The sequence below is a fragment of the Ovis aries genome, chromosome 3 (genome assembly GCF_016772045.2).
Source record: "Ovis aries strain OAR_USU_Benz2616 breed Rambouillet chromosome 3, ARS-UI_Ramb_v3.0, whole genome shotgun sequence".
Taxonomy (NCBI): domain Eukaryota; kingdom Metazoa; phylum Chordata; class Mammalia; order Artiodactyla; family Bovidae; genus Ovis; species Ovis aries.
The window spans coordinates 46,837,394-46,850,508 of record NC_056056.1 but is presented as its reverse complement, the minus strand read 5'-3'; the positions used below and the strand labels follow the sequence as shown (position 1 = coordinate 46,850,508).

The following is a 13,115-nucleotide window of genomic DNA, read 5'->3' as shown; positions in this document are numbered from 1 at the left end:
AAGTTAACTTCTTTATGCCTCAAGTTCCCTGTCTGTAAAATGGAGATAACAATAGTACTTACCTCTCAGGGTTGCAACAAGAATTTAATAAGATAGAACATATAGAGCATTCAATCGAATATGGTCATTACAAACAATATTCAACTGATGAAATACTTTCAACATTATGAATAGACTAGCTACCTGAATTTTTGGAAGACTTACAAATTTAATACAGCAAAGGGCTTTAAAAATGTGGTCAGAAAAATCGTTCACCAAAACACAATATGCTGACAGGAAACTAAAGCAGGTGATGGTCATTTTGCTAAATTTATTGGTTTTGATTCCGGGCCATACCAGTGAAATGTATTACTTGACTATTTCTTCTCTCACTAGATCCATTAAAAATATCAATCAAACAAACTCCTAAAATTATTTAATGTCAGGGCTGCTGCTGCTACTCCTGCTAAGTAGCTTCAATACTATCTGACTCTGCACGACCCCATAGACAGCAGCCCACTAGGCTCCTCTGTCCCTGGGATTCTCCAGGCAAGAATACTGGAGTGGGTTGCCATTTCCTTCTCCAATGCATGAAAGTGAAAGTGAAGTTGCTCAGTCGTGCCCAACTCTTAGCGACCCCATGGACTGAGCCTACCAGGCTTCTCCATCCACGGGATTTTTCAGGCAAGAGTACTGGAGTGGGTTGCCAATGCCTCCTCCTAATATCAGGGCTAGAGGGGACTTAAAAGGAAATCTATTATCTTTCCATGGTACAACTTGAAACCACGGCCTCTAAATATCCCTGATATGAGGCAGAACTGTACTTACATTTTCAGGCCCTTTGGTTCCCATGTAAAAATGTACCATTGTAGATATGGCTTGCAATGAAAGCAAAAACTGGCTCTAAAAACAAAAATATTGATTTAAAAATATAAACACAATTATGTTTTAAATACCAAAAATAAGTATATAATACCAAAAATAAATAAGATACAGCCTTACCTCTTCTTCACCCATTTTGGCAAATTCATAAAGGAAAGCAAAATATTCTGTAAGATGTTTACTGTGAGGCTTTACACCGTGTTCCATAATTAATAACAGAGTTCTCACAAATCGAGTGACACACGAACGACCACCTATATCTTCTACTGAAGCATCCATATCATCAGACCTGAAACGTAATTTTATGTATCTTAGAGAAACTATGAAGTCTGGGGATAGATATTCTGGGAGGAGAAATATTAAAATCTGAATTTATCATCTTTGCAATTATGAATACCACCAATTATAGCAATACAAACAGCTGGATTCCAGTTCTCTCTCACTGAAATCAAAACAAAAAGACTAAGTCAAAGTTCCCTGTAGAGGATTTCGAAAATGCAATTAAATAAAAGTAAAACAAAAATTGTCCTCCTTGATTTATATTATTATAGACTTATTAAAACAGGAGAACCTAAATATTTCAGTGTGGATATTTAAAAATACTTTGTAGGCAGGTAATCAAAAAGCTTAAAATGTTCAGTTCAAAAGGTATACTTCTTACCCATCTTCCATCCCTGGTTGTAGATAGAGATGAGCGTGCACAGGTCTGAGTCTCTGAATTACATGGATACACAAACGCTGAAACATCTACAAGTGAAAAGATATGACAACCTAAGAGACAAGTCATGTCAGGTAACAAAGATACTGAAAAATGAACATGATCAAAAATTCTGTTGCTCATTTATATTTTTCTCACAGATTATCTTTTGACACTCTAAATCTTTCCTGGAGTCTTCACTACAGACTGAGGATAAAAAGGTGGAGTTAGCTTGAAAAGCAATGCTCAGTTTTATAATGGAAAAAGTAACAATAAACTCTAGGTATTAGTAGTAGAGACTGCTAACTACAACGCTTCATGAAACCTTTTTTACTAGTGGAGATACAGAAGAAAGAAACCTGGCATCCATTTCTTTCAGAAAAGTGGAGTGGGGAAGGGTATCTGCTTATCAGAACCTCAATGACTAAGAGAAAACAATTTAAGTTTATAAAAAAAAATCTGAATTAAAAATGTCTGAGGTGGGACTTCCTTGGTGGTCCTGTAGTAAGAATATACCTTCCAATGCAGGGGACACAGGTTTGATCCCTTGTGGGGAACTAAGACTCCATATGCTGCCGGGATACTGAGCTGGCACGCGACAACTAGAGAAGCCCCGTGTGCTGCAACGAACAGCCAGTGCAGCTAAAAGAAAACTCTAAGAATTCGCTAAATAAGATATATAAATAGCCAGTAAGCATATGAAAAGATGTTCAATATCATTATTTCCAAAGGAAATACAAACCAAAACCATGATATACTACTTCACACCCATTAGGATGGCTAAAATCAAGATGATAACAAATGCTGAAGAAGATGCAGCAAAACTGGAACCTTCATTGATTGCTGCTGGGAGTGTAAACAGGTGCAGACATCATGATAAAAAATCTGAAGGTTTCTAAAAATGTCAAACATAGTGACCACACAACCCAGCAATTCACTTCTATGTATATATCCAAAACAACTGAAAACATGTCCAAACAAATGTCTGTACACGAATGTTCACAGCAGTGTTATTCAAACTAGCAAAGAAGTGGAAACATCACAGATGTTCATCAACTGCTAATAGAGAAACAAAATCTCATATATGGAATATTATTTTGCAGTAAGAAGAAATAAATTACAGATATAAGCCACAACATGCCAGTCACAAAAAAACACATACTGTGTGATTTTCTTCAAGTGAAATGGTGAAAATAGGCAAATCCATAGAGATAGAAAGTAGATGAACGGTGGCCAGGGGCTGAAGAGAATGAACAGGATAAAATGGAAGTGACTGCTCATATGTATGGGATTTCTTTTCAGGGTATTATAAAATTATAGACAGATAATAGTTGCATGTTTGGGAATAGGACTAAAAACCACTAAATTTTGCACATCAAAAAGTTTTATAAGAATTATATATCAGGAATAACTTAAAGTAGCATCTTTCAGATTAAAATTTTGGTTTTGTATCATAAGCGGATATATATGTTTTTTCTTTCTTGTTAATTTTTCCATTGGTTTAAGAAAAATAAATTGATTCATGTGATAGTTCAGAATCTGTCACAGAAATAAATTATATACTATTCATTTAACTTTCAAGGCTATTACCGTACCCTACCATGGTCAGAGCATCTAAGGAACTGAAAAAGTATCAGTACAAGTCACGTATCACACATCGATCCTGTGTCCCCAGAGTATAACACACGTAACTGAGAAAACAGGCAGTTATAGCTATCTTCCCATAACCTGGAAATGTGAATTATTTTAATCACTTGAATGGAATGATAGCTGATTTACCAAGAGGCTGGCGAAAATAACAGCAAAGTGACTTCTGTGGTAAGAGGTCAATCTTTTCAGTGCTTTCAATGCTAGGCTAAAGTATATTCATGGGCAAATTCAGAGTAATCAACTTGAAAGCTACTTCTTTTTCAAAGAAAATTTTTCTTACCTGCCTCACAATTTGATTAGGGCACTTAATTAGTATCTGCATTGGCCACCAATCATCATCAGCCATGCGGTCCAAAAACCACTGTAAGAAAATCATGTGATTTTTAATATTCAACCAATACTTGGGGATAAACATTACACAAGGATTTTAATTTTAACTGACATTTGAATTATTTTAAGTTCTCACCAAAACAGTCTTCAACTGGTATAAAGTCTAAAATCTGAAATGCCTAAAGTCATAATCAAAGTCTTCTCAATACATAATTCCATGGATGCCATTTATATTGCAGTGTACAACCCACATGATAACAACCGGAAGTGCTTAACAAAGTGGAATACAATTTTCCTCTTAGACTTCTTAAATGTCACACTGTAGAATCTTTTGCTCCTATTAATAAGATAGGATCTGAGTATGATTCACTTTTCCTCTGTTTAAAACCAATTTATGTTCTCTTGATAACAAAAAACATTTTACACTTACTTAGCATAGACCATTTCCCATTAATTTCAAGATATCTCTTAATCACATATTTAACTCCTTTACTGAACTGTACTGCTCATTAATGCATACATATAATTGCTGACAACTGTAGAGAATTTTAACTCCTTGAGAGAGTTCCAGAAGCAAATCCTTAATGAAAAAACTAAAGTGACAACTTTATTAAAAAACACAAATTTATGACCTAATATAGTTTCTCCATCTACAAGCTTCTTAGAAATCATGAAGATGAAGGGGAATAAAGGAGTATGTCAAAGAACACACAAAAGATGCTGTAGGTCAAAATCAGCATGTGGAAAATCCTGCAGAACAAATGGCAAAGTGGTAGGGAGCGGGGAAATAAGGTAACTACAGCTGCTCTTTGGTATGGAGTCCCAGCATATATGAAAATCTGCAAATACTCAAGTTCCATAGCTGACCCTCTGTATCTGAGATTCCTCTGCATTCTCAGATTTAACCAACCACAAATTGTACAATACTGTACATATCTACTGAAAAAAATCTGTGTATGAGAGGACAAAACAGTTCAAACCCCTGTTGTCCACAGGTCAACTGTATTATAGGTGAGAAAAGAATTATAAGACAAAAGCAAAATGTGGAAAGGGTCTTGTTTGAATGCTAATTCAAACAAACCAACTGAAAAAAACTCAAAATCTCTCTAAAAACCTATATAGGAAAAAAATCTTTAACTAATTTCATTGTACACTATGTTGCTGTCTCCTGTTTCTAGAAATTTATAAGACTTGCATTCCTAGAAAGATACATACCACTCTGCAAGACCATAAAAATGATTAACAACAGTAAGATGACGATATGGCTAAGTGATTATTACCAGTGTGCATATTATCCTAAGGGATATGTTACCCTTATAAGGCAGCTCTGGAAAAGATAAAATAGGACATAAATTGATCTACTGGGATAGATTTTCCTATTTTTCTCAGGGGGTAAGGGATCTACAATTTTCCTTAAGGGATAAGGGAGATATGTATTTTTCAGTATTTTCTAGTAACATGCAAAAGTAGTTAAGAAATATCTGGTACAGTCCTAAATCTTCTATACTTTTTCCTTCTGATACATGACAGGGAGAACACAAGAACTTTTAAGTAACTTAAAAATCAATTATTTACTCAGTGTAATGAAGCTGATACATAATTATAAATTTCTCTTGGCTATCAAGTAATTTTAGGAATAACCGACACTGGGCTCTCTATGATTTATAATAGATAAAATGATTTTGCTATAGCATCTAAGTTAAGAATAAAAGAAAACAAGAAACTGAATCTTAAGCTATGCATTGTTTTGTTGAATTATTCACCTCACCTCACAAGCTGCTTGACTATTATTAAATTGCTTGGTCAACAGTTCAATCCACTGAAGCATCGTGGGCTAAAAAAGAAAAAGAAGTCACTGGAGCTTTTAAGAGCTATCTGATAAATGACATAAAGAGCACAAAAGTTTAAAAAATAAAATATGCACCTTTTCCTTTGAATGAATAAATGTCTCTAGGACAAACGAAGTGCTTAACTGCAAGAAAAGACAAAGTTAAGCAAAAAGATTTAATTAAAGTCATCAATTTTGAAGAAATTTTCTAAGGTTATACATATATTACTTACCTTTGCTGTCATTAAAGACACAGCTTTAGGATCTGGTAATGTACTGGGAATACAACTACACAACTGCCACATAAACCTAGAATTTGAAAACAATAGGTTAAAATTTTCACAAAGTAAGATTTTTTTAAAATGTGTAACAAAAGATCTCTTACTAAAATCTACCAAACTTACCCAAAATATGTATGTTCAAAAATGTTTTTGTCTTGAAGAAACTGCATGTTATCATGCCAAATCCACTGAAGAAAAAAATGTTAACATGAGGTATCAGAAAGCATGTTTCATGACATTTTACCAGTATTTTTATTAGACAGAATAAGACTTGCTCTAGAACCAAAACAAAACAAATACATGCACTTAAAATTCATGTTGACTTTTTCCAGGTAAATGGAATATGGAAGTAGTCACTAAACCTGATCCAATTTATCATTACTTATCTGGCTAACTCAAGCCACCACACTCTTTTTATTCTAAATTTATGAAAATTTTTGAAGTACGAACTCTGAAATTCCACCTGTCTGAAGAGAAAACATATAAACAAAACTATGTTATGTTGATAACACAGGAAAAGGATGGTAGGTTGGTATTTTTATAAAGGTTTATGTTTGAAAATTGGAAAAAAAAAATTATTCAGGTTCACAGATCTAATAAGAGGTAATTTGTTTATAATAATCATGAAAAATTATTTCTGACATCTGTCCTATAGAATTGCTTTGCTGACTTTATTTTTTGTGTCCTTTCCCTCTCTGAATACCCTAAACATGCTCTAAGTCATTGACAGTTCCATAAAATTATCTTTATCTGGAATAAATTTAAGTTTTGATTATTATTAAGTTTTACTTATTTTTGGCTGTGCTGGGGTCTTCATCGCTGCACATGGGCTTTCTCTAATTGCAAAGAGCGGGACTACTCCTCCTTGGGGTGCATAGGCTTCTCATTGTGGTAGATTCGCTTGTTGCAGAGCACAGGCTCTAGGGCAAGGGCTCAGTAGTGACAGTGCCCAGTTTAACTGTTCTGTGGCATGTGGGATCTTCCTGGACCAGATCAAATCCGTGTCCTTTGCACTGGCAGGTGGGTTCTGAACCACTCTACCACCACAGGGAGGTCCCATATGTTCTGATTATAGGTATTACTCTCTTCATCCCTCTGAAGATTTGCAACCACCTCTACCTGCCTTCCCTGTCCACGATTCTAGTCCAGAATCAGGTCTTAAAATCAATAATTAGGGCTCCTGCTTCATGTTATCAATATTTGAAAAAATCACAGACCTGATTTGGCCTGCTTCCGAGTTCTTGTTCCTCTAGCATTTCCAACCACAGCAGCTTTCTTATAGCCCCGGGGACAGACTGACAGCATTTACCTATCCCAATTCAGTGCCTTTTCAGAGCAATAGAGCCCCATTCCAAGCTTCCTGCTTTTAGCCACAAGCTCAGCTCCTGTGTCATAATTTTTGTCACCCTTTACCCCACAAGAACTTAACTCTCAACCACTACTGCTTTGGTCTTAGAGCCTGGTAGACCGTGGTTTCCACCAGGCTCAATGCTTTTCATTCTATTCCATTTTTGCCTGGAAAATTCCATGGCCAGAGGAGCCTGGCAGGCTATAGTCCATTGCATCGCAAAGAGTCAGACACAACTGAGCAACTGGGCACAATTTCTGTCCTACAGAAATATTCATTTTGGTTTCTGATGGCCCTTTTTATTTTACATTATATCCATACAATGTATGTGGAGCCAACTGAGTATGTCTAAGTATTAGATTATTGCATTACACTGATGAAAACATTCCTAGGTATTTTATATGTATCTGTCCAACTTCACCTTGGACCACTCCTTCACCACAGCCACAGCCACAGAGATTATCATTCAGCTTCTAAAACATGCCAATAGGCTCTATCCTTCTTCAAGAGATTTATACATAATGTTCTCTTTGCCTGGAGAACTTACCACATAATTAATTTCTTACTGACTTTCAAGTCTCAGTTTCAGGCTAACTTAAAATATATCCAGATTACCTGCCCGCCTCCAGCAATCCTGATCAACTCCCTACCATTTCTGAGCACTCTGCTTGTTCTATCCATAACAGTCACTACAATTTATCATGTTTATTTACTTAATATATTTTATGGTTCTAAAATTTTCTATTTTCCCTTTGAGAAAGTCTGCTCCCAGCTATATTTCAACTGAAGAAATCTAAAAGACCAGATTCTAGTTTATGTCTAAAATCTATGTTGATGTTAAATAACACAATAAAAATATATTTTATTTTTTAGTAAAATATATATACAGCCAAACATTTTAAATTAATAAGCTAAAACAATGATAGGGGAAAATGTTTGCTTTAGGTCTGCAATCAAAAATAATGCTGGGGCGTCCCTGGTGGTTCAGTGGTAAAGAATTCGCCTGCCAATGCAGGAGACAGGGGTTCAATCCTTGATGCAGGAAGATCCAACATGTCGCAGAGCAACTAAGCCCGTGTGCCACAACTACTGAGCCTGTGCTCTAGACCCTGGGAGCCACAATTACTGAGCCTATATGCCACAACTACTGAAAGCCTGAATGCCCTAGAGCCTGTGCTCCAAAATAGAAGCCATCACAATGAGATGCCTAGAGAGCAGCCCCCACTCTCTGAAACTAGAGAAAAGCCCATGTAGCAACAAACACCAAACACAGCTGAAAATATATAAATTATTTTTTTTAAAAGAGTAATGTGGTTCAGCTTGTTTTTCTATTATAGTAAAAGTCTGGGATTTTCTTTTGTCACAATGTAGATCAGTGGTCCTCAAAGAATGGTTTAGGGAGGGGAGAAGTGGGGGGGGTGGCATGTAAGTACAGTGACCTTCATAGGGTGTCTGTAAAATTCAAACATTTTATACAAGCAGCTCATGCAGCTCAATACCAGAAAAATGAATGACTCAATCAAAAAATGAGCCAAAGAACTAAACAGACATTTCTCCAAAGAAGACATACAGATGGCTAACAAACACATGAAAAGATGCTCAACATCACTCATTATCAGAGAAATGCAAATCAAAACCACAATGAGGTACCATCTCATGCAGGTCAGAATGGCTGCTATCCAAAAAGTCTACAAACAAGAAATGCTGGAGAAGGTGTGGAGAAAAGGGAACCCTCTTATACTGTTGATGGGAATGCAAACTAGTACAGCCACTATGGATAACAGTGTGGAGATTCCTTTAAAAACTGGAAATAGAACCACCATACAACCCAGCAATCCCACTGCTGGGCATACACACCGAGGAAACCAGCATTGAAAGAGACACGTGTACCCTAATATTCACTGCAGCACTGTTTACAGTAGCCAGGACATGGAAGAACCTACATGTCCATCGGCAGATGAATGGATATTACTCAGCTATAAAAAAGAACGCATCTGAATCAGTCCTAATGAGGTGGATGAAACTGGAGCCTATTATACACGGTGAAGTGAGTCAGAAAGAGAAACACCAGTACAGTATGTTAGCACATACATATGGAATTTAGAAAGACGGTAACAACGACACTATATGCAAGACAGCAAAAGAGACACAGATGTAAAGAACAGACTTTTGGACTCTGGGAGAAGGCAGGGTGGGATGATTTGAGAGAGTACCACTGAAACATGTATCTTACCATATGTGAAACATATGATCTGTCCAAGTTTGACGCATGAAACAGGGCACTCAAAGCCAGTGCACTGGGATAACCCAGAGGGATGGGGAGGAAGCAGGGAGGGGGGTTCAGGACAGGGGGACACATGTACAACCATGGCTGATTCATATCAACGTATGGCAAAAACCACCACCACAATATTGTAAAGTAATTAGACTCCAATTAAAATAAATTTTTTAAAAAAGGACTCAAACAATTTTATTAGTAACACTAAAATGTTATCAGTCTTAAAAAAAAAAAAAAAAAAAAAACCACCTCATTCTCTTCTGAGTGTACAATGGAGTTTTCCAGAGGCTCAATGATGAATGAAATCACAAGAGACCAAATGCAGAAGCTGTTATGAGACTCCAGCTGTCTTCCATTAAATCAGGTATTAAGAGAGATTTGTAAAAAAAAAAAAGGTAAAACAGGGCCACTTTCCTCACTGAACTGTTTTGTTCTGAAGAACATTTTTTAAAAAATTATTTATATCAGAATGTCATGGGTTATTGTTTTAAATAAGTTTTTAAAATTTGCTTTAATTTTAATATGGTAAATATTGATACATATAACCACATTAAAATGAATAGTTAAAACTAAGGTTCTCAATATTAAGAATAAAGAAGTCCTGAGACCAGGAAGTTTGAGATGTAAATGAGCAATATACAGCTGACCCCTGTCGTGCTGTGTGGCATGCGAGACCTTGGTTCCTGGACCACAGATCAAATTCCCTGCAGTGGAAGGGCAGGGTCTTAACCTCTAGACCACCAGGGAAGTCCCTACAGCTGACCCAAACCTTAAACAATGAGGGAGCTAGGACTGCCAAAGTCCTGCAATAAATATCTGTATATAACTTTTCTCTCCAAAATTTAATTACTGATAGCCTACTTGTGTTGTTGACTGGAAGCCTTTGGACTGATAGCATAAACAGTTGATTAATACATATTCTGTATGTGTTATATACTTTATTCTTACAACAATATAAGCTAGAGAAAATATACTTACAGTACTGTATTGTATTCATCTATATTGGTATGTTTATGTTGTCTGCTTACAAGATGAACTTCAATACCTGCATCAAAGCTTTGGGTTGTTTTTTTTTATATTTATCTATTGGACTGCACTTGGTCTCAGCTGTGGCAGGCAAGGTCTTTGATCTTGGCTGCAGCATGTGGGATGTTTAGTTCTGGCATGCAGGATCTTTTTTAGCTGCAGCATGTTAAGATCCAGGTCCCTGATCAAGGATCGAACCTGGCCCTCTGCATTGGGAGCTTGGAGTCTTAATCACTGAACCATCAAGGAAGTCCCTCAACAGTCCTATACAAAACACTGTAGATATTATATGTATTATGAAAACTACACATCAAACATGAAAAGATAATGTGAAAAAGAAATTCATATTTACTTATACATCCTGCATTTATTGGGGGGAAAAAAAAAAACACATATAAGTAGAACCTTGCAGTTCAAGCCTATGCTGTTCATATGTCAACTGTACATCATTAAGATTTTATTTAAAATTTTACTTTACTTCAATAAGTGGGTTGACTATCATAAAATATTGTTAGGGCCTCATCTAGAACATAGTCTACATTTATCTGAATACCTTGGAAACACAAAGTCTTGCAAATAATGATGATAATCTATAATAATTTTGCTATTATGATAGAAGCTGAAATAAATTTTTGTATAAACAGGTGAGTTTCATAGTTTGATTTCTCGTTCTGATGGTAAACCCAATTAAGGGGTTTGGGAGAAGGTAATATTCTTGGCGCTACATCAGAAAAGTATAGGTAGGTAAGATACCATTAAGAGTAGGGAACAAAATCTCCTCAGCTTTAAGACTTGACCAACACAGTGCAAAATACCAGTCAATCAATGAAAGTTTAATTGTCTTGATGGAAGATTACATGTTTACCAGGTAAACCTTCCTGCAGATTTACTTTCTGTACTTTTGGCTAAGTCAGTTTATAACACTGATATGACACCCTCAGCATGAATATCTTTTATAAATCCCTAACAATATCACTTAATATATTATTAAATGAAGACAGCTTCATTACTACATTACTGCAAATAAGACACATTCTAAAATATATATATACATACATTTTAAATGCATTTAAAATTCACTTCTGTATAATATAAAGCATAAGAAAAGGAATACTCTCAGTCCTATCACCCAATCCAAATATATCACCGATCATACAAGTGAATTGTGAGCTTGCACTAACTCCACAAACCTTTTACCTCTCTCATTTTTCTTCAGTGTTACTAATAATTGTTTTCCACTCCCTTTAATCTCATTCACTTTATGTTCACCTGTCATATGTCAGTATTACCAAGACTATTTGTAAAATAAATAGTGTTAAGGTCTACTCCAGATTACAGATACTAATGATGTTTAAACCTGCTTTTATATTCTAGAATACTTGCATAAATACTTAACATGCTTTTAAATTTTTGCTAAACTTAAATTAACTCATACCTCTAGCAATTCAGATGAAACATCAAATTTGTACTCTTTGCCACTTTCTTCCTCTGGTTCCATGCGTTTGTAAAACAACATATATGCACTGTGGGTCTTCAAGAGGGGAAAAATAGTATATTTTCATTTTGACATAGTTTAACTATACAAGTAGACAATATGGAAGTCAAAAAACAATGTAAAATATACGAAGGAAATGGTTACCTTTTCAAAGGAGAAATCCATAAACTTATCTGTAACAGAATCATAGGTCTTGGTCTGTATAAAAGAATGAAAGTTTTCCTTCTTTAAGAAATAGGTACACTCAGCTGTATTTATATACAAAATATTTTACTAACAGATATTTAAAACTTTACAGTAATTTTGTAAACAGTTCTCAAATTGTATTATCTCATAAAAATCTTTGACAGAAAGTTTTGGCAAAGAAAAGATCAAAATATTTTTAAGGTACTTTACCACCAATATATGAAGTTTAATAAAATGGATTGCAATCTGAAAAACTACTTTTAAGAGAAGAGTTTTGCAAAGTTTGTTTTCTTTTTAATCTATTTTTAGGGAACTATTCTAGGAATAACACCTAGAGACGCAATAGGTGTAGCTATGCCATCAGTGGTAACACATTATTTACTTCCTTCTTCTACTCATTTTCGAAGTCTTAAGAATTTTTCTACTTCTCCTTTTCGATTCAGAATAGTACATAAGAGCATCAAAGAGCAATAAGAAAACCTCTTCATATAAATCCAGAATGGCGACTAGTTATTCACAATAAACATAGTTACTAAAGGGAAATATAACTTTATCTGGGCTTATCTGTGAAACATAAATTACTTTTTAATACCTGATTTAGAGAATCAACAGGGAAAATTAAAAGTTTTCAGAAAATTGCTACCAGGGTAAAATGCATATGAAGAAGTGAAATTATTTTAAGACTACTCCAATCTGTCTTTTTTACATCTTAACTGCTAATTACATAAGAGATAACCCTTTTCTATCCTGTCACTAGTAATAATTAGTAATAACAGCTGCTATTGTTACAGAAAGCACCAAGGAACGATCTTTAAAGTTCACCTTAAGCCAACTTCCTGGTAAAAGATTTCTCACAGTAAGTCAATAAAGAGCAATTTCTTCCTGCTCTAATCCCAAAGCATTTAAGTGAACAACTTGTTCAATAATGTATCAGTGTAATTTAACTCTTATACTTTTACTTTTCAATTATAAGTCAACCTTCTTAATCAGTTGAGGAAATCATTTAAAAAATATATTTTTAAAAAATTGCCATGTCTGGTATCTGCTTCAAACTTAGTAACTATACTAAACAAATAACAAATTTTAGATACAATTAGGAACTAAAAGAAAGTTAAATGACTGTTTTTGGGTTTTA

At 35.0% G+C, this 13,115-nt stretch overlaps 1 protein-coding gene across 6 annotated transcripts in view; it reads right to left on the bottom strand.

The window, feature by feature from the left end:
- The window catches only part of USP34 (ubiquitin specific peptidase 34), a 230,355-nt gene that overhangs the window by 33,267 nt on the left and 183,973 nt on the right, over nucleotides 1-13,115 (bottom strand). For all 6 annotated transcript variants that reach the window (XM_015094329.4, XM_042246017.2, XM_042246016.2 and 3 more), the window contains 10 exons: nucleotides 11,939-11,992; nucleotides 11,735-11,830; nucleotides 5,771-5,835; nucleotides 5,600-5,675; nucleotides 5,463-5,510; nucleotides 5,307-5,372; nucleotides 3,489-3,569; nucleotides 1,523-1,608; nucleotides 982-1,150; nucleotides 808-882 (listed from right to left, as the gene is read on the bottom strand). In XM_015094329.4, the coding sequence (XP_014949815.2) occupies nucleotides 808-882; nucleotides 982-1,150; nucleotides 1,523-1,608; nucleotides 3,489-3,569; nucleotides 5,307-5,372; nucleotides 5,463-5,510; nucleotides 5,600-5,675; nucleotides 5,771-5,835; nucleotides 11,735-11,830; nucleotides 11,939-11,992 (816 nt within the window). The remainder of the gene's footprint in view (nucleotides 1-807; nucleotides 883-981; nucleotides 1,151-1,522; nucleotides 1,609-3,488; nucleotides 3,570-5,306; nucleotides 5,373-5,462; nucleotides 5,511-5,599; nucleotides 5,676-5,770; nucleotides 5,836-11,734; nucleotides 11,831-11,938; nucleotides 11,993-13,115) is intronic.